Source organism: Blennius ocellaris (genome assembly GCF_963422515.1).
Source record: "Blennius ocellaris genome assembly, chromosome: 1".
Lineage (NCBI taxonomy): Eukaryota > Metazoa > Chordata > Actinopteri > Blenniiformes > Blenniidae > Blennius > Blennius ocellaris.
Window position 1 is genome coordinate 22,066,355 of NC_137650.1, and position 20,727 is coordinate 22,087,081.

Consider the following 20,727-nt stretch of genomic DNA (forward strand, 5'->3'; position numbering starts at 1 on the left):
TTAAATTAGTTGCCATAACAAGAGGCACAGAGCCAGTGAGCATAAAGGGAGCCTGCCTGTGTTCTGGGCTGCTGGAGCCAAATTTCTCCCTGTGGAAACAAAAAGGGGAACATAGAATCTATCATGAGCACAAATTACAAATCATATTCTCCACTTAGTAGAAACAATTACCATAACAAAAAAGTAAAACAGCTTAAACAGACCCAAAGTGAGGGAAATTATTAAAATAGGCTTTGTAATTTCTTTCTAAAGACATACCTCTCAGCTCCAGCAGGACATCTCCTTCATACCGCGCGAGTCCTACAGCGTGCCTCTGTTCAGCGTCCAGCTCTGCCCACTGCTCCTCGGTGACGGCCCACGCCTGCTCCACACTGAGCCACGACAACTGAACCGCACTAAACACCACCTGTCATGCACACACCAACACACAAATTACTTTCTGTTATGCAGACAGGAATGCGGAATAAAGTATAACACTGCATGCCTTTGGTTTTCACTGTTTCCAGATGAAGCAGGCACATTGAAAGTTCAGTAATTTACACCAAAAGAAAACATTATACTTTACTCAAGGCCTACGCAGTAGCTTTCAAGGTGCAGTGTGAGCCTCCACTGGGCACCCCCGTAGAGTTTCAAGGATAGTGCAGTAGCAATTAAAATGTGGGGTTCAAGAAAAAGCCTTTCCCCAACATGTTTAGTTTTTCCTTTTAATTTTTGATTTGAATAATTGGAATAATTGGAAAGAAGAGAAATGGAATAAGCTATAAACCTGCCAGTTTCTATAGGTGGCAATTAAAAAGTCGACAAAAAAGTGTGAACAGCAAAACTAGTGCTCTCAGCACACAGTAATAATAATATTTGGCTTGACTTTGAGAACTTCTGTTCTACTGCATTACAACAACCGATTCATTCAAAGGCAGTGATGTTGACTTTTGTTTTGATCAGCAACCTCCAGCACCCCCATGTGCTACATTTGGCATGTGCTAGAAAGTCATTGTTTAAAAACCAGTTGATATTTTGGCAAATAAATACCAAATTGAAAATGTGTTGTGAATTCAACGATTCAGGATTATTTTAATCACACAAAGACTTCCTTCTCCCTATAATGAAGGTGGTCAACAAGGTGTCGAATCACGTCTGTTTGTTTTTCTGATGCTTCTGCTGCATCGCTGTGATCGGTATGACCTGAAACGTTCTCTGGTCAACGTTAAAAAAAAAAATGTCAGGGATGTCAAGTCTTATCCTTACTTTTATATTCGTTCTTTGTATCATACTGACGTTTAATCTGTTTTGGCCTGCGAGTGAAGATGGCACACTGACAAGATGATATTAAACTGGTACTCCATATAAAAAAAAAAAAAAAAGGTTTCAGAAAACACAGGTCGTTCTTCACAATGGTGATGAACTGCACTGAGGTCATTTTAATATGCTGGTATTTCAATAAGCGTATATGTAAAGAGAAAAATAAAACGTTTCGCTTAATACACTCCAAAACATCGCAAACACAGTAATAATGGATTTTAAATAGAAATACTTTTTTAATGGTGGGGGCTGTCTTCCAGCCAGAAGGTCATGAAACAAATTTATGATAGAACTATGATAGACACTTTTATGGGTTTTACATGTTCTCCTTGTAAATACATGGAATTTCTGGTCAAATTTCACTTCATTAGGACTGTACTATGTGGAGTTTGGCGCTTGGCAGTAATGAGTTTATGAAGTTATTTTTAAGCAATTCTCAGAATCTAAATTAATTTCATAGTCGCCACAGATGTTTCGTCAAGCACAGTGTCCTTAAAACTGTTGTGAAACCTGTAAATAGCTTCACTCCTACAGATTTCCCTGAGCTGACTTCAAAAGTTTCTTCATTAAAATCAGCAACACGTCCATTAGATCCACTATGTTTAGACAGGATTTCCATGCTAATTAACTTCTTCTGTCTATATACAGACTGATATGGCGGCTTTTAAAGTTGATATGTGTTGTATACGTATATGGAGATATATTCTTTTTACTATTTACAAACTTATTTTACATTATCTGTTTGTTTGTTTTTTGTCTCATCACAGAAAATGTTGAAAAAGACAAATATGGGATTATTTACATAGAAATGATAGCTTTCAACAACAACAACAAAATTATTGAAAATCTTTTTTCAGTTGTTTGAAATATAGACTGTTGTGGAGTTGTGCAATTTTCATTACTGCTGCAGGTAGAACTGCATCTTCCATTAATTAGTATATTATGAAACACCGACATAATCAAAACCCCACATGTGGTTTAAACTAGTATCTGTTTAGTATCTAGTATCAGTACGAGTATCTGAGGGGAACTGACAGCTCATTAAGATCAGGACTTTAAACTCCACAGTTTACTGCAGCCTGCAAGTGAATTAAATCTGTTTTGCTCAGTTTTCTCCTCAAATGCATTTTTCATGAGATTGTTCATCATTTAATGTGTTATTTTGTTTACCTTATTTTTTTGATTTATATGATGTTCGTTTTTTGGGGGTTTTTTTTCTCCAAGTTCAGCTTCTTGATTTTTTTCTCATCTGGATGGTGCCATAATGGAAAACTTACCTTGCTATTATTTGTTTTTCAAAATTACAACGAATCCATGTGTTTTGCCAAGTCAGGTGCTGAATTAGCAAGAGAGAATGCACTCGACCTGAAAGATATGTCATCTATTGTTTATTACTAGTATGAAAAATACATGCTGAAACACAAAGCAACTAAAAGTAGAAACAATATTGTTTGTGGGACATTTTCTTAAGACGCACTTGCAATTCAATGTGCAGCCCCTGTAATTACAATTTGAATTTTTCTGCTTTATTCATATGGCTTTATGAGAGCGTGCCAGGGAGTCTATCCGCCACTACATAACATTTATATTCAACCTCAACCAATACCATAGGTTGGATGTAACCTACTTGTACCAGGAGTAAGCAACCTGACAATGACAACAGAAACTCACAGCCATCTTTTTAGGTGACATCAGAGTGAGAGCTGCAGGGATGATTCCCTCCACTTGTTCTTGTAACAGAGCTGACAGCGCGATGTCCGGCAGGCCCACTGCACACACAAACACTGCGGTCAGATAATTAATGTTTCTCATTTCAGGTCGTAGGGAGGGTTTTTTAAAAAAACAACAAAAAAAACTTTTCCTCTTCACTCTCAAGGTTTACCCTTAGGGGTGTTTTTAATTGTGCCTATCCATCCTTGAGGTGCCATATCATTTTCCCACAGTCTTCACTCTTTAAAAATCCATTTTAAGAGAGTTGATTAAAAAAAAAAAAAAATGTTTTCACCTCTAGGGATACGATGCACTACTGTACCTGCCATCGTCCCAATTTCGGTGAAAACTTCTGGTCCCCAAGCACTGACTGGACCAAAGGCCTCCGGTCGAGACAAACAGCTTGTCAGCGCTTCCATCTGTTGTTCTGTGCACGGAAGGACTGTCTCCCGTAGGAACAGGACAGCCGTGCTGCAGTTTTGAGGAAAACGTTCAGGACCTTACCTTCCTCAGCGGAAAGCTTTCACAAGGTAAGTGTTGCTCAGGGTTCTGCAGACTCCACATGGATAGCACCTGTTACCCCGGATTGCCTACATTGTCTTCATTTCTTTCTAACGCCACAAGCGAGTAAGTCTGGAATGTTGTGGATTGTTTGTTTTTTCTAACACTTTGGTAATATTTCTATTTGTTCACGATAAGCCTGATTTTGAAGTATGTCTGATGCGATTGCACACGACTTGGATTTTGAATAATATTTCTGAAGCTCTACAAATTCTCTCTTCCTTGATGGCTTTGAAAAATATATATTGAATATTTTGAGCTCGATGCCACAGCATATAGCAAATTCTGTAATTACAAACCAATTGTTTGACTGACCTGAGGTTGTAAGGGCTCAATCTTTTGATCTCTGAGGGATATAAACCGCAGATCAGGTGTCCAAATGTTGCCAGATGAACAGCTGACAACTGCTCCACTTTCAGTTTTTGTTTCCGCATCACACTTAAAATTACTGCTCTCATCTGAAATGACAAACAGCAACATTTAGTACTAATCACTTATCTGAAGGCATAGTTAAGCACCCAAAACTAATTCTGGCATTTGTTTTAAATGCATGATAAGATAGTTTGTGTTTGAGTCACCTTTCTGTGGCTCCAGTCAGTAAGAGCACCCAAATGTACCAACACACCAGGGTCAGTCAGGTTGGTGTCCTGCAGCTCTCGCTCTCCCATTTCAGTCACCAGCGAGCCCAAAGCCAGCACCCGGTCTCCTCCCAGCTCTCTCACTGGACTGAAGGACTGGGATGAAGAAATAGGAACAGGATCAATGAAGTGGGATTTCATTTACTTTAATTCAGATCACATTTCTAAAGGTGTTTAATTTTACTGTGGTATAAAATAGAAGAAACCAAAGAAACCTGGACTCAACCCCGACATCATGGAGAACCTCCATCCAATTTGCAACCTCCCTTTTCTTTCAGAAATCCTGGAACGTGTCTGAGCGGCCCAAATCAAAACCCACCTCACCTTCAATATCCTGTTTGAAGCATTTCCATGTGGATTCCGCTCACGACACAGCACTGAAACAGCCCTTCTAAAAGTCACCAGTGACATCCTTAACATTGTCATCATGCTTACCTCACTGCAGCCTTCAACACCATCAATCACTCCATCCTCCTCTCCCGCCTGGAATCATCCCTCAATATCACCGGTACCGCTCTCTCCTGGCTCAGGTCATATCTCTCAGAAAGACATCAATTCATCAACATCAAAAACTGCACCTCCTCTGTCTTCATCCTCTGCTGCAAGGCGTTCCCCAGGGTTCAGTGCTTAGCCCCCTCCAGTTCATCCTCTACATCCTCCCTCTTGAAAATGTCATGCGTAAACGAGGTCTCCATTTCCACCGCTCAGCAGACGGCGTACAGATCTACATTTCAGCCAAATCCATCACCTCATCAACCAGCAAACGTGGACGCAAAACAACTTTATACAACTAAACTACAATAATTAGACACAATAACCACCAGCCCCAAATCCCTCATAAAAAAAAACAACACAGTGACACCTTCGCCCTGATAAATAAACAACCCCACCCCCCCCCTCCTCATCACCTCACATCCGTAATCTTGGAATCATTCTTGGCAGCAATCTCAGCTTTGAAAAATACATCAACCAGATAACCCGGACCGCCTTCTTTCACATCAAAAACAACACTCCGTCTCCGCAAGTCACTCTCCTCCCCGGCTGCTGAACTTCTCATCCACGCTTTCATCACTTCCAAAATGTATTATTGCAACAGTATTCTCTCCAGCTCATCTTCAAAAGTCCTCAACTGCCTTGCATGCTCAGCCACTCCTGCTCCTGTGATCACATCACCCCCGTCCTCCGAAAACCTCCACTGGCTCCCCGTCCCACAGTGCAACTAGTTCAAAGTCCTCCTCCTGACCCACAAAGCCCTTTGAGTGTCTTGAAAAGCACTTTATAAATAAAATGTATTATTATTATTATTTGTTTTATTTATTTTTATTATTATCATCATCAATTTTTCTTTATTAAATTTTTTTAAGTGTGAGACTGGGAGGTGAGACAGAACGACTGCAGAGCAACTCACACTGATGGGGTGATTCGGATTGTTCGTAACCAACCCAAACAACGTCTGCATATACCGCGGCAGAGTACAAGATGTATTTGTGTGGAAGGTAGAACATGGCGTGCTGATGCACTGAAGGGTGGAAGATCACAGAACATGATGTGTTGTGTACTTTTACTGACCGGCCTGAGTTTCACCCACAGTGACCGGCGCTGCTCAGAGATCAGCGAGGAATCCTGACCAAGCACCTCCACACACTGCTTCAGTTCCTCCTCTGACATCCTGCTGAGCTGTGTGGACGTCCACGCCGAAGGAATCGTCCCTCTAATGTCTGCGCAGCTTGGTACTGGCACTGCTCGAATGGAGTACAAGTGTAATCGGCTAATTTCGGCCAGACCCACCGACAATCATCCTCTGCACTGTGGCCAATTGATATCCATTCAACATCCATTCAACGGTATATTGTGAAGGTATTAGAATTATTCACTGAACTTTTTGCCCTCCTGTGTCTCGCTTTCACGATCCCTCGAAGCAGACCCTGAGTCTGCTGTCTCAGGCGATACTGGTCCATACACTGAGCGACACACACTCCACCAACACGGCTGTCCTCCCAGCGCCTTTGACCCACCAGGACCTGCTCCACTGTGTCTTTATTCAACACTGTCTGTGCAGTGGAGACACACGTTAGTTATTCATGCTGGTCAAGGCATGGAGCAGCAAAACAACAGAGGTAAAATTAAAGTAATGATTTGCGTGGGTTGATGATTTTTCGTGCTTACCAGTGGGATGGAGTTCATCTGCTTTGTTGATAGTGCAAACACCAGTCTGCCCAAATGTTCGATGTCCCCAACTTGCCATTTGGAGGGTTCGCTGGCAAACAAGCACACATACCCTGTCATTACTGTTGCTTTATCTGGTCCACGTCATACTCTAACCACACTGCTGGAAGTTTACTATCAGGCATGGGCAGAAGCTCTTCTACCAGGCACTGCAATGTGGGGGACATTCTGTTTTCAACACTCTTACAAGTCAGTACATTCATGTAGTGTGTGGATTTTCAGACTTTTTTTTTTATTATCACACTTTGGCTTCCAGGATGAAAATGTCCATCTGCCTGTCATTTGGCCTGACACTTTGGCTCAGACTGAAATAGCTATCGGATGAATGGCTATTAGTTCTTCATGGTCCTCAGACAATAATTTCCGTTCCGCCACAGAGCCAACATTTGTTGATTTGAGGAAAATTATCTTAACAACTGTCTGATGGATTGCCATGAAATGTGAAACCGACATTCATGCCGCTCTCAGGATCGATGATAATAACTCCACAATTACCTTGTCATCTGGTGCCATCACTGGGCTGAAATCTTCTTTTTTTTTTTCCCCCAATACTTCAGTTCATAATCAAGGGCATGCAAAACTATTTAGGTTTGCATCAGCCTCAGCTGTGCTTTGTGTTGGTGAATTAGTCTTTGACAAATCTCAGCACACTATGTCATCTAAGTCATAAACTGTGCTTGTCTAACAGTGGACACAACAAACATTGTACTAAAGAGGCATCTTATCAGGTTATTTAGCATTGCACAGCAAACCTTTGCAATAGACAGTCTCACTGAGGAGTCAATATTGTTAATCGTGTCCAAATTTAAACATCGCACATTTGTATGCACTATTTTAAGAGATAAAACATGTTCACACTATCATTGAGTGAAAATGCAGTGCACTGTGAGGGTCCAGATGGTGTTCTGAAAACATTATGTGGAGTGTGAATTGCTAAACACTTGAAGCATTCAGAGGCCACTGTCTTGGCGAAGAAGTAAAAGGAGCTGCAGCTGCTGTAGAGATAAAGGGAAAATATTCAGATTGTGCCCAAATGTAATGTGTAGTTTTCCTATGTGAAATCATTAACGGTTTGAGAAAACTGAACTAAAAAATAAAAAGCTGCCTGAAATTTTGGTGAGTGATAAAATACATCTCTAGCGGTCTGAGACAGGGGAAATATATCTGGTAGCCTATAATACATTTTGGTGGAGTACTGCAAGCACAAATTGTGGGAGACAGAAAGTATTCTCAGGAGAGTTCATGGACAGAAATTGAAACATTTCTCAGAATTCCAAAGACATCAATTCTCAGCCTTTCAAATAAATGATCAATTAACAACAACAACAAAAAAGAATCATTGAAATGCCGGCAAGTTAAACATCCTTCATGTTTCATGAAAACTTAGTTCATCAGCCACTCATTTACATTGTGAACATTCTTTCTCTGGTCTTGTAAATGTGCATCATCTCATCTTTAAAACATCTTTTACAGAAGAATATAAGTGTAGATACCGGGTTCACTTGTAATCAGCAATAAGGATATACATGTCATCCTTAATATGATTTATATTATATATGATTTCCCTCATATATTTTGCTTTCAATCCTGCTGCATATATACAGCCACTACATGAGGAAAAAAAATAATAATGAAAATGCTGAAATAAAACCTACACTTCACAAATTATTGATTCAGCTGTCAAAGCCCGGTACCCTGCAGATGTGTTGCTTTACCCGAGGAGGTCTTTCTCCGTGAGCAGGGCACTAATATCTCTTAGAGCCTTTTTCGGAAGACAGAAACTTCTCATCTCCTCCAGACGCAGAGCGAGAGCCCCTCTGTCCACCAAAACCAAACTGTCGCGGTCCAAGAACGGCAGCAGAGGCCCCAGGGCATCCAGAAGGGTGCCGTCAATCAGCCCCTCAGCCAGACGGGATCCCTGTGCAGCATCACACGCAGAGAGTGAGTCTTGGATAAGCAGGATTTCACACTGTTCTGAATTCACTCGCGTGAAAGCTGCAAAGAGGATGAGGCTGGTTATGTCTTGGATCTCGCTCTCCTCCTGTTCGCCTCGCTATTGGCTCGTGTATTCCCATTTCAAAAGGCTGATCAAACAAACATTTCTTCTTTTACCCACATTACAATGTCAAGACCAAAGAAATACATGAGTCACCATCGCTGACTCAAAGCCCAGATTCAAGTCGGCAAAAAAAAAAAAAAAAAACTAGCTCGCCTGGGCTCCAGTTTGCTTTTAATTCTCATGGTGGTTGTTTATCATTTTAATTACCCCCAGGTTAATGTGTGGTTTCTATTTTCAATTTAATCGTGTTTGGAGATTTAGCAGCAGTTGGTTTAACGCTGTTCCACTGAGGTACATTATACAGAATCACATCTGGCTCATTTTGCACAATATCTCGTCAAGGCAGTAGAGAGATAAAGCTTGTATTTTACCTGCTCAGTGATCGTCTTCTCAGCTAAATTAGTCTGTTTGTAATGTGGCAGTTTGAGGAAATCAGTGAAGTGAGTGTGAATGTGGTCTAGTACAGCTCTGAAGGATTCATTTGAGAGTTGCTCTATCATCGTCACCCTGGAAAACAAATCAGAGATGAATGTATTATTATATCTGGATGAAGTGGGAAGCATCTATTTTTAGTCAGGAGTTAAAAGGCTCATAATAAAACAGATATTGAATATTTACGGCAACGTTGCAGCAAACCCAGGACTCAAAGCGATGATGTTGAGTAGAGGCTGTTTCCTCAGTTCTTCCACAATACATTTTCTCTGTTGACACAACCAAACAAAACGTAGTTTCAAGTTGTTAGTCATGCAAACATTGTATCATTTGTTTGACAGAGCTTTTCCGACTGTGGCTATGAGAGACTGTGTGTGAGAGTTTGACGGCTCTGAAGCTTCCCTCTCACCAGAGCAGGTCGCGTGCTTCCAGGCAGCTCACTAACAAACTGAAGCATCTCTGAAATCTCTGTACCATTACTCCAAAGTCTCAAAAAGTCACAAGTCATTCCGTCTGCAATACGACCCAGATCCCTATGAGTAAAACAGAGAGAATGATTTCGATTAGTTTATTGAATGAATAGCCCATGACTGCTATTGCATCTCTTTATTTGGAGTTTTACCTCCAGTTAATTGGTCAAATTAATTATTGATTAAAACCATGCATGTGAAAATGTTGGCTCGGTAAGTCAAACGTACCTCACTGGTTGGCTGGTAGTGTTTCTAAATTTGTGGACCATGCTAAACAAAAACTGAGCCTATCAAAAAAAAAAAGGAAAAAGTGTCAGTGTCAGTGCTTTGAGTCTGCCTTAAATGAAAAACACCTTAATGACACCTTAACTAAACATGCTGTAGCGATGAACCAACCAATAAGTATTTCCTCACTTAAATGTTCATTTCTCTGCAGGCTGTTCCTAAAAGGCTGATAGGCAATGATTCATTACACGCTCTAAAGAAGCCACTTGAGTCTTGTCATTCAGTAGCTTAATAGTAATTATTGTCCTGCTGGTGTGACCAACAGCTCCTTTCACAAACAGCACGTTAAAACAGACGTTTTGATGCTTCTTTAGCTGTAAAAATGCATAGCTCTATTTACTTTATCATTTCTATCAAGACAACAATCACAGGGTGCTGGAACGTAAAGTCAACACAGCACAGAGTAAACCCTGAATGTCTCCAATCGATCACCCACACACACTCACACACTCACACTTTAGAGCAGGGATGGTAACGGTGAGCTGTCTGGGGAACAAGAATGGCATCCTTTCGGAGGGTGAAATAATGACTAAGCACTCCTAGCAAGTGAATATAATGGAATTATGTCATTAGACACTATTTTAGACATACAATATCAGTACAATTACAGAATCAATAATTACATTTTGTTCAAATTACCCTCCTCTTTTCTTAACCTGTAAAATCAATAATGTATTCATTTACTGGAAATTGACTCACGGGCCACACAGAATGGGTATTTTAAGGCTTCAATTGCAAGTATCCTCGGGCATTTAACAAGCATTTGTTTTCATTATTCAACCATCTTCTATACACCTTTACCCGATTTAAGAGTACAGAGGAAAGTTACAATGGGCAAATGTGCGTTGCACCCTGACAGGTGGTGTCAGGAAGACCTCCACTGAGAGGAGCTTCAGGAGGGAACAAATCAGGGAGGCAGATGGAGATGCCTTATTCCTTTGTTTAAGATTTGAGAATAAACCATGGTAAAAAATTTAATAAGTGGAGGGTAAAGAAAATTATCAAAACACGCAGTATTTGATTTTGAATTATCGTAAATGTTGAATAAGGATTATGAAATCAACTTTAGTGCAAAATCACAAGTTTATAACGGTTGCGACAGTTGCAGACAATTCCTTAAAGACTTACCTGATCTTTTAATTGAAAGCTTCTAACTGCACAAGATGAGCTACTTTTAGTTTTTGTTTTTATCTATTCATGTCAGTAGCTGATAACTACAGCCTCTTTGAATGTTATTAACATTCAAGGATTCTGGATTGCGAGATTGTAGCTGAAAAAAAAACATGCAGACATACGGAGAATTTAAAGAATTTGTTTAAACCTGTAAACATTGCAGCGCTGTACTGTCTCTGACTCAAGGCATTTCTAAATCAAATCAATCTGCTGCTCTGTCAAAAGAGAATCAGGTAAAATGCCGTTTGTTTGTATTCCAATTGAATTTCTTGTCACAACACGACAGTACAGAGCGTTAAACTTTTTCACAGCTGCTGCCCACAAATTTCATGTGAATATTGAACAACAGTGAACATGCCGGTGTTGGCATAGTGAATATGCAAAGCTAACAGATTTTTACTCATGTCATCCAACAGATTACATATTTTCCCTCAATAACATCATCCAAAAGCATCCATGCTTATCTTTCCAGTGGGAGCTCTTATTCTGTTCTCTTATGTAAACCAAAGTCAACACACAATGGCTCTGGTTTACATAATGGCACAGAATTTGCCAGGCAAATTAACACAGAGCCGGCTGCGCACCACACTGCATGTAAAATCTACGGAGCAGAATTGATTTCTGGCTAAACTCGAAATCTCACTTGATACGGTCTCACCTTTTTTTCTCTCATCGCTAAATCATTTCGCATGAATTAGCCAAGGATTGATATTCGGCGTCACAGTGCAGAATACTTCAGTGTCATTACCGAGTGAAAAGGGCAATCTTTATTGATTTGACTGAGGTCTTGTTAGGCTGAGAACAGGTGGTGAAAGCAGGCAAATACAGTCTTGGCGGTGACAAAATCCCTTTAAGGTAGCCATTATTAATTTATGCTACACTCCTCCGCACTATTGTACTACATCCAAACTAATTAGCTTGATGGCAGCTGATGTGAATGGAGTATTAATATCCCGAAAGGTTCTGAAGCATATCCAATGAGGTGAAGATGAACAGGACCGAAAACCGAAGCTGGTAGCATTTTCTTCTTTAGAAAAAGAACTGGCAAGCTTTTGTTGTCATATCAAAGCAACATTAAACAGCACACAAAGGTGTATTAAAGTAAAACAGTGCACCTGCTGTGGAGACCAGTGTATGTGTCCGTACATGTTGATGTCCCTTAAAATGGTTTCGCCGTCCACAGCCTGTATCAGTTTCCTCAGAGGGACAAATGGCAGAATACAGTTTACCTGTTGTGAGATGTTCCTCAAGTCTCCTTGGAGAGCCTGTCAACAAGCAAAACAAGAACAGTCAAATATGACTGAATAGTCCAAGAATTCAATGCTAACAAAGGCAATGACAGAAGTTAGTCGGTCACTCAAATGAGCAGTGCAGAACTATCAAAAACACAAATATCTATCCATTCATCCATCCTCTATACTGCTTAATCATCAGTAGTGTCACAGGCAATTTAGGGTCACAAATTAACCCCACACGCATGTTTATGTTAGTTTATTTTGTAGACGTATAGCCTAAAAGCAGCAATGTTCATGAGAGCTCTTCACACTCAGCTTTATCATCCAACGAAGAGCAACGTTTCGCTACATCTACTGAAACTTCTCAGCATGTCCCTCAGCTCTTGAGCCACATTAACGTATAAGAAATAAGATTAGAAAAGTGAGAAGTGATATACAAAAGAAACATAGCACCCACCACCTCCTGCACTGCATCGTATAGCATGGCTCTGTGGCCAGGCTTAAGCTCCGTTAGCAACATTCTCCAGCACTGACAGTGGGCAGCTACACTGATCTCAGACCACTGGAGGTCTCTGAGCACCGCGGGGGAGAGGCCAGAGTGTAAAGGCTTCAGTCGGCACAGTTTTTCCATGGTGAGCTGGCAGGGGCAGAAAAACACAGAGGTTGGTAGGTATTCAGAACAAACATTCCTCTAAAATGTCAACTTACATTGGTGTCCTTTGAAATCTTGGATAACATTTGAAATGCCTGAAAAGAGTGTTGAAAACATGATGAGGAAAAATGAAGTGAAAAGAATTTTAAATATCAGAAAGGAACCCATCTTATCAAGACTTATTCGATGGAAATCGTATTTTAAATTACGCTTTCTACAGTCATACATGCAGTTTTCAGGCAAGGTTAGCTTTGCTTCTTAATGATAAGGGCTTATGTATAATGAAAATGTCTTGGAGAAAAGACACATATTTGAAGTTCATCTAAACTTCATTAGTTTTACACCATTTTGAATGAGTCAGATGAAAACTTGACCGAAAAGTCAAAAGAGAAATCCTGTTCCCTGCTGACCTGTGCTGCAGAGTACGATTGTAACCCCGGTTGAGACAGGAGTTCAAGGAGTTGTTGCGTGGGGAGAGACGGCAGGAAGGATGATCCTAACTGGAGCAGCAGACCACTGAGAGCAGACAGCTCAGGAGGAGCCAGGCTGCTGACATTGAGTGTCTGAACTGCTGGAATCAGCCAGGATGACAGCTGTCCATGAAACACAGTCACACAGAGTCCGTCAGACATGCTGCGAAACAACGTTGATGGAAGAAAAGCTCGTATTCGGGATGTTAAGAGCTTTAGGAGTTTCACCCTGCCACTGGCACTGATGAGCCCCTTTGCCATGCACTGAGACAGCTGCTGCCAGAGGCCAGAGGACACAGCTTGGTCCTGGAGGTATGAACCCAGGTCTGCCGGGTCCAGGTAGCATGCCAGGGCGCCTAATCTGCAGAAATCATTTTTCTTTAGCTTTGTGATCGTTAAAAACGAAAAGTTAAAACTTTCAATTAAAATGTTTAATGGTTGTTAATCACAAACAATAAACCTCAACGCAATAAAGATAATATCTATAGCTTCGGGAGGGATTTGATGTCTTTTTTTCCCCGCGCTTATCAGTGCGCTATATGTTCTGACCTTTACGAGTTGCTTTAATGCTGATGTTCTCATTCTCATAAAAGTAACTCTTAAACTGCTGGTGATCTTTGCAAAATTCTGAAGCCCCGAGAGTGCAGAGAAAGGGAGATTTGTATATGCATGCCCTGCACAGTAGTCATAATGGTAACTACAAGACTTCCACAGTACGACTATTCATTCACAAACGGGATGAAGCCTCACCCTTCACATAAAAAAAAATAATAATTCTACAACTATGGAATCAAATGAAATCCAGTTGTAAAAGTGTTAACTAATTACCTTTGAGGACTTTATGGTTGTCTTAACACACTGAAAAGGACCAAATAACGACCCTGTCACCATGGTAACCCATTCTTGATATCTGCAATTATTGCTTCTTTGCTAAAAACCTTCATCCATCCATATGTAATCTTCGATCCAACTTCCATACTCACTCCAACAATTTGGGCTGACAGCAGTAGAATTCAACCAGCGACTTTCTCACTGTGAGGAGACGGCGCTAACCACTACTCCACATTAAAGTATGCAACATGGACACCAGATTTCAAAGTATTAAAAAATACAATTTCATTGCAGATTTTTTAACAGTACATAAAATCCTCAGGGGTGTTCTCTACGCTGAGTGTTATTGAAAACAGACTTTTTTTTAATGTACTAGACAAAGTCCACAGGGCAGCGTTTGACACAACCCACTCTGAACACTGGGTCATGTTTCACTTCTTTCATATTTTTTTTTGCATTTATTGTTTTGTAAATACCCAGACGGTCCTGTCAGACTCACAGTCCAACTGTCACACAGTGTTATTTTGTGTTCTCATCGCTGAATCTTATTTTGATTTGACTAAACCTTTCTGGACTTTGCCTTTTGTCATGTAGTCATGCTACTTGCTCTTACTCTTCTTGTTAGATGTTTTTAATGTAATATTTTCTTGACGTGTGCAAAGTCTGCCACCACCATGCTTGGTACACTAAGGATTTTTGCATAAAGCTTCTTTTTTCCTTCATCTGTGTTACAATGAATTTTATTCTAATAATGCAGCAATCGATGCAGTATAGTATTTCCTTCAATCTGTCTCTATTTATCTCTTTATTTTACTCTTTCAAATATTTGAAGAGCTAAATCATGCTGATGTAGGAAGCCCCACTGAAATCCTATTTTTCCTGCTCCTGCAGAGGAAAAATAAAGTCTTGCTTCATCAGTTCTTAAATGATAGAACGTCCAGTACTTCTCAGTAATCATGAACACATACAAGCATGAATAGATACAGTATAATCACAAAGTATCCGGGTCCTACCTCAATACGTTACCGCTCGTAAGATTCTTCTTACTAAAGAGGGTCCGGAGCACATGGCGTCCCCTCACACCATCCAGGCTGCCATTGCCTAGCAACTCCACCAGAGGCGTAAGCTTAAGGTGACAACAAATTAAATGCTTAAAAAATATAATACAAAATTGGGTCACATTCAGGTGTGTCATGGTGAGGTTCTGGACAATGTGTCATAAAGGTTCAACTTTAAATTTGTAAAATGGCCTCTGACCTGTTGCGATGTCAGTTGCTGAAAGTGACTGACTGGTAGATATGGCAAAAGTGGGAGGATGGAAGTGAGGAAGTATGGAGGCCATGTGGAAACGTCTCCCACCACACTGGACTGTAGGAGCCTCTGAACAAAGGCTTTCTTCTGCAGTGACTTCATCCCTGAACTGTGGTCACGAATAGCCATCAAGCTAAAGGTCCACATAGTAAGAGTCAGCATGTGAACAAAGAGAAATATAGTATTTGATCATTTGTTGAGACGATGACAAACTTACACGCTGTCGTTGACAATCAGAGAGGCCGGGAAATTCATGATATCAGAGACAGACATGAAGGGGATGAACTGGGAAAGGTCTACAAAGAGCTCCGGTGTCACTCGCGGGAACTTGTGTATGAAAGCGGCAGTCATTGTTTCCATGGCCTGGAGCTCTTTTTGAGAAGCCTGACAGAGAAAAGAGAACGAGATGGTGGGGATGGGATGTTCGTTCAATATTGTCCTCTTTAACTATGCATGAGTTATGACACCAAGGCAAATAAAGTGGCTATGGCACAAAACATTGCAGTAAATAGCCTTATCCTTGGACTTGTAGATATTTGTGTGCTCCTACATAACAAACCTGGCTGGTTTCAACTTGAAGTTGATCCCAGCTCTGATGCATATGAGACAGGAACCTCTTCACGGCATCTTTTTCAGCGGACATCACCAGGGTACGTATACTGTCTCGCGGCATCTGGAGGTACTCCTGATCAGATAAAGTGATTCACAGTGAGCCAGTCTGCAGTGAAGAGTCAAACGTGAATATAACTGCACAGTACCTGCAGCAAAACCCTGAGAGCAGATGAATTATCATCCTGTTGGATGAGGTCCCACAGGACAGGCTGATACAATATAAGAAACAGGTTATTCACTCAGTGCGCCAGCGTGCGTGCGTACGTGCGTGCGTGCGTGCGTGCGTGCGTGCGTGCGTGCGTGCGTGCGTGCGTGCGTGCGTGCGTGCGTGCGTGCGTGCGTGACGAATCTTACACTGAAGCAGCTCAGCAGGTCTTCTTTTACAGTGGTGTTCTGCTCTCTGCGCAGAAAGACTCCCACTGTGTGAAGGACACTTGTGGAGGCTTCTGGCTGCAGTGCAGCCCAGGACGTGTTGTCCAGGAGGCTGGAGAGCAAGATGGCCTGACCCAGGCCTTGTCTCGCTTCTCTTTCGCCTTCATCCAGCCCTGAAGAAAGGCCCACCATGAAGTCCAGCACTCGCAACACGTACCCCAGCGCCACTAAATATCCTTCACGCTCTCCTCCCTCCACTTCACACACGCTCAGCTTGTGCAGAACTTCTACCAGCATTGGTGCTGGATCCACACACAGTTGGGATGTGTCAAACTCATACGGTGCAGGAAGCATGTCAAAAAACCTCTGCAGGAAGCATTTTCTTGCCTCCTGCTCTGCCTGCAGGTCACCACAGGCGTCAGCAAACCAAGGCTTTATTCTTAACAGGTGACGGTAGACTGTGTCGTTGAGACAAATGTACTCCCTGAATCCATGTGTGTGTCGACAGAGCTCCAGCAGGGTTGAGTTGGTGAATTGATTAACAGTCCACTCCCTGAAGTGACAATTCTCGACAATGGTGTCATCGTAGGAGGTGTTGTGCATCTTGGAGCAGTAGGCTGCAGCCCAGCCACCCTCTGGCAAGGACTGATGTGAGTCAGGGGAGTTTCTTCCACACAGAGCCGAGATCAAGACTGAGTTGTTGGGAAGGAAGCAGTGTCTGAAAGCTTGGGCACTGAGTGACCTGCTGCCCAACTCAGCCAGGCAGTCCTCACTGAGCCCTGGGTTCAATATTATCTCACCTGAGAGCTGCACACACAGATCATCTATACTTGTGTGGTTGGGAAAGTGATAATCCTTTGTCACTGAAGCCTGAAAACAGTAAAATATCAATCAGTGGACATTCAGCTGGTGGATGTTGGTATAATATAAATGAAGCACCAGATTAGTATGTATAGAGTACAGTGTAATTCTTTAGTGTCTAGAGCCAGCTTCCTAGAGAACAAGCTCAGTCATCCAAAAACGGATCCATTACCTGATGTGCTCTCTCCAGCCAGAAAGATGAGTTGGCACACACTGTGTTATTGAATTCATGGGCAAAAAACTCACTGCAGACATGGACCCAAAGAAAGTCTTCTTCAGCAGCTGATAGGTACCAAGCTGCATCGGTGCATGTAGCATGGAGGTCGAGCTCCATCTGAGCTGCAGTCGGATTATTTGTCCCATTCTCACTTTCAAATAGCTTACAATAGAGAAAAACTGTGAAGTTGGAGACACCAGTCAAGCCTGGAATCGATTCATTACATGCTGCCTCCAGAATTTCGGTTGAAAAGAAATCCATCTCTTTCTCCAGGTTGAATATTTCTCCTGTGGTTTGCGACCGCCTACGAGGCGCAGTGACGGGTTCTGGAAGGTGCTTTTTTATGGACATTCTATGTGAAGAGGGAGCTGTTTTCCGAGATGACTCAGCTGATCTCAGCTCATCTCCTTTACTGGAGGGGCAGAACAGGAATGGAAGCGAGCTCGGGAGGCCCTGAGAGCTAATGCCCAAAGCCTGAGTGTTCCACATCACATTGTGTCTTATCCCCCTAGAGATGCATGAACCAAACAAGGGTTGCAATGTGAATTTGTTTGGCAACATTTCACTGTCATATAAATAAAATGCAATCATTCAAAGTCAGCCATGTCCACAGGATAGCTTACCAAAGGATCAGCTGTCTTAAATCACCTTGAAAAAGACCAGAGAGAAGCAAATATTAGCTGGTTGAAAATCAAAGTACAGTACATGAGTGGTGCGATATGTGACCGGAAGCTCCTGCAGTACACAATTGAGGCTGATGTAACAGTGCAGCTCAGCTAACAATGCCCAAGATATAATGTTACTGACGGGACCTCATTGAGAGGATAAAGAGATTAGGTGAGCTAACAACAGAAGCTTTCACTGGCCGGGATGATGATAAAGATTTTAAAGCAGTGTCAGTCACTGTCATGTTGTGGGCTGCATGTGCCAGGTGAATCCAGGGCCAAGCTAATACGGTTCTTAATGAGACAGTTTCTGGGTGAATAACACTGAACACAATCAAAGCAAGATTCTGTATTTACCAAATATATATTTCAATAAACACATCAATTCAATGCTTGTTTCTAATAGTTCTCTAAAGAAGAGTACTTCATGAACTATGACCGTCGTGTGCTTGTCTTTATTCAATTTGATAGCATGAATGTAATTCAAGAATTTCTGGCTGAAATTTCTTTATCTTCTTTTGGAAGATGGTTAACATACATCTACAATTGGATGCCAATGGGCTCCTGCCTCCGATAACATGAGGCCATATCCATTCTATGTACTCACCAATGGAGCACCTGCCCTGAGTGTTGGGCAAAGGCACATCCACCAAACTGCTGACGTCATCAAGCAGCGCCATGGTAACTCGTGACACCTTCTTCCTCAGGTTACCATAGACAGAGTTCCCCACCCTGTGCAGAAAGCCGGTCCGCAGCCCGTCCAGGCTCTGCACCAGAGCTAAGTTTTTCTGCGCCAAGTGCCCCCCTCGCTCTCCTCCACCTGAACGTGATAAAGCCTGCAGCAGAAAGCTCTGCATGGAGTCTGGGTCATCTTCTGGAGCCAGAGTATCTTCCATAGACACATTTGCAGACAAACCATCCTCCTTCATAGCCTCAGGAGGCAAGCTGAAAGGCTTTAAACGTCCTAGGGGGCTGGAGCCTTTACTGTGTTCAGCTGCTTCCCCTGCTGGGTGTAAACTGACCACAGGCTTCCAGTTGCGTGCTTCAAGGAACTGCAACAGTTGCTGAAGCCAGCTGACACTGAACGTGCAGTCATTACGGCCTTTCAGTGCACAGATGAAGCCTTGTAGGCCAGCACTCGCCTGCCCATACGTCCCACTGACCAGAGCCTGGAGTGCTGCCTCCAGCACGGCACTGACAGTCCTCCAGTTCTGTGATAAGAAACTGAGGAGAGGCCTGTAAGGTTGCCGCTCTGATATAGTGATAATACTCTGCAGGAGGCCCAAAAACCAGTCCCAGTGTGGGCTTCCCCTCAGGGATAAAAACCAGTCTTGTACTCTGACACTGGGTCGTGGCGGCACGCGGCCATTCCACTGGTTCAGAGCAGCGTTCCCTTCGGACTGGAGGAAGAAATGCAGCACCTTCTCCCACAGCTGCTCCTCGTCTGGCTCGGCCGGTGCCTCCTCCAGCTCAGCGCCCATCTCCTGAAGGTACAGAGAGATGTTGTAGAGGAAGCCGGAGAGACGGTGCCTGTCAATTGGTTTGTTTAATGATGCTAGGTTCTTGCTGGGAAACAGATTTTTTAAGCTCCCCATAAAATTCCTCATCCATGCGTGCACAGATTGGTCTTTGTTTGTAGCCGAGGGAGCCCGTTGTGAATTAAAACCGCCGCCCTTACTCCATTTTGATATGATCTCCTTCAAAATGGCATCTCTCTGGCCCTCCTTTCCTCCACCTGAAACGGCCCCAACAGAGATAGTCCGAGTCAGCAATCTGTGACAAATACGCAGCAGTAAACCAACAGATATTTTGTTTCGGTTCAGCACTCACCCGTCTTCTCGGGGGCTCCTTGTCCCAGTAAAATTGCACAAACTATTAAGCTTGCAAATTTAACACTCGCAATCCCTGACCCTGTCTGTGCCATCTTCATCTCATGTCAGCATGCAGAATGCAGCGTGACACTGCAGTGTCACATTGTTCTCTTTGACCTCTTTTTCCTGTTGAGTTCACAAAACACTCATTGAAGTGCAACAGTTTTTTTTTTTTATGAACTCTTGGAGTAAAGTGTCTCAGTGAAGCGAGGATAATTAAACCTTAATGACTTTCTACCACATCACCTTACCACTCTCACTGCATTGTTACTAAAACAAGTATCGATAATGTGATTAAGTAGTACAAACGCTTCGACGCTGGACTGTTTAAGGCAGTCTATGTGTTTATTTAAAAGAACATGCAAATAGTTTGAGGAATACTTGCAGATCGTTTTAGGGATCGTGTTTAGGGGAGGAGGATCAGTTTCATTTGAAAAGCCTGCATTAAAGTAAAAGAGTAGTAATAAACTCACCCAATGTCACGGTCCATTCATGTTTGTAGGTGTCCTCTTAAATGTCTGGCAGCACCTCCATAACCTTAAAGTCGTTAAGACATTCTCTTATGACCTGTTCCTGAGTGACACTCTATTTTACCATCACTCGGACATTCTCTACCTTGCACTCTCCTTCTGAACCCCTCCCACTCGTGTCCTCTCTTGCTCCTGTTTCTTTTTTTCTTTTTTTTTAACTCTTCGGGTCACTTGCTATTGTATCTCAGGTGTTTACGTTTTTACTTCATATATCTTTAGGTTTGTTAACTTTATGCCACCTTACATT

The 20,727-nt window shown here is 42.2% G+C and overlaps 1 protein-coding gene across 1 annotated transcript; it reads right to left on the reverse strand.

Moving 5' to 3' along the window:
• LOC308131081 (stereocilin) lies at nt 1-20,009 on the reverse strand (the record flags this gene model as incomplete). The annotated part of the gene is made up of 29 exons (XM_080497677.1): nt 1-89; nt 259-406; nt 2,971-3,068; nt 3,332-3,480; nt 3,886-4,028; nt 4,149-4,304; nt 5,778-5,947; nt 6,088-6,259; nt 6,375-6,465; nt 8,150-8,352; nt 8,865-9,000; nt 9,112-9,194; nt 9,335-9,458; nt 9,624-9,682; nt 11,969-12,118; nt 12,549-12,725; nt 12,797-12,835; nt 13,151-13,333; nt 13,439-13,571; nt 15,055-15,167; nt 15,299-15,485; nt 15,570-15,736; nt 15,912-16,037; nt 16,111-16,173; nt 16,319-17,206; nt 17,370-17,922; nt 18,038-18,062; nt 18,687-19,814; nt 19,910-20,009. The coding sequence occupies 29 exons, from the start codon at nt 20,007-20,009 to the stop codon at nt 1-3; spliced, it is 5,853 nt and encodes a 1,950-aa protein (XP_080353803.1).
• Between the last annotated feature and the right edge of the window lie 718 nt (nt 20,010-20,727).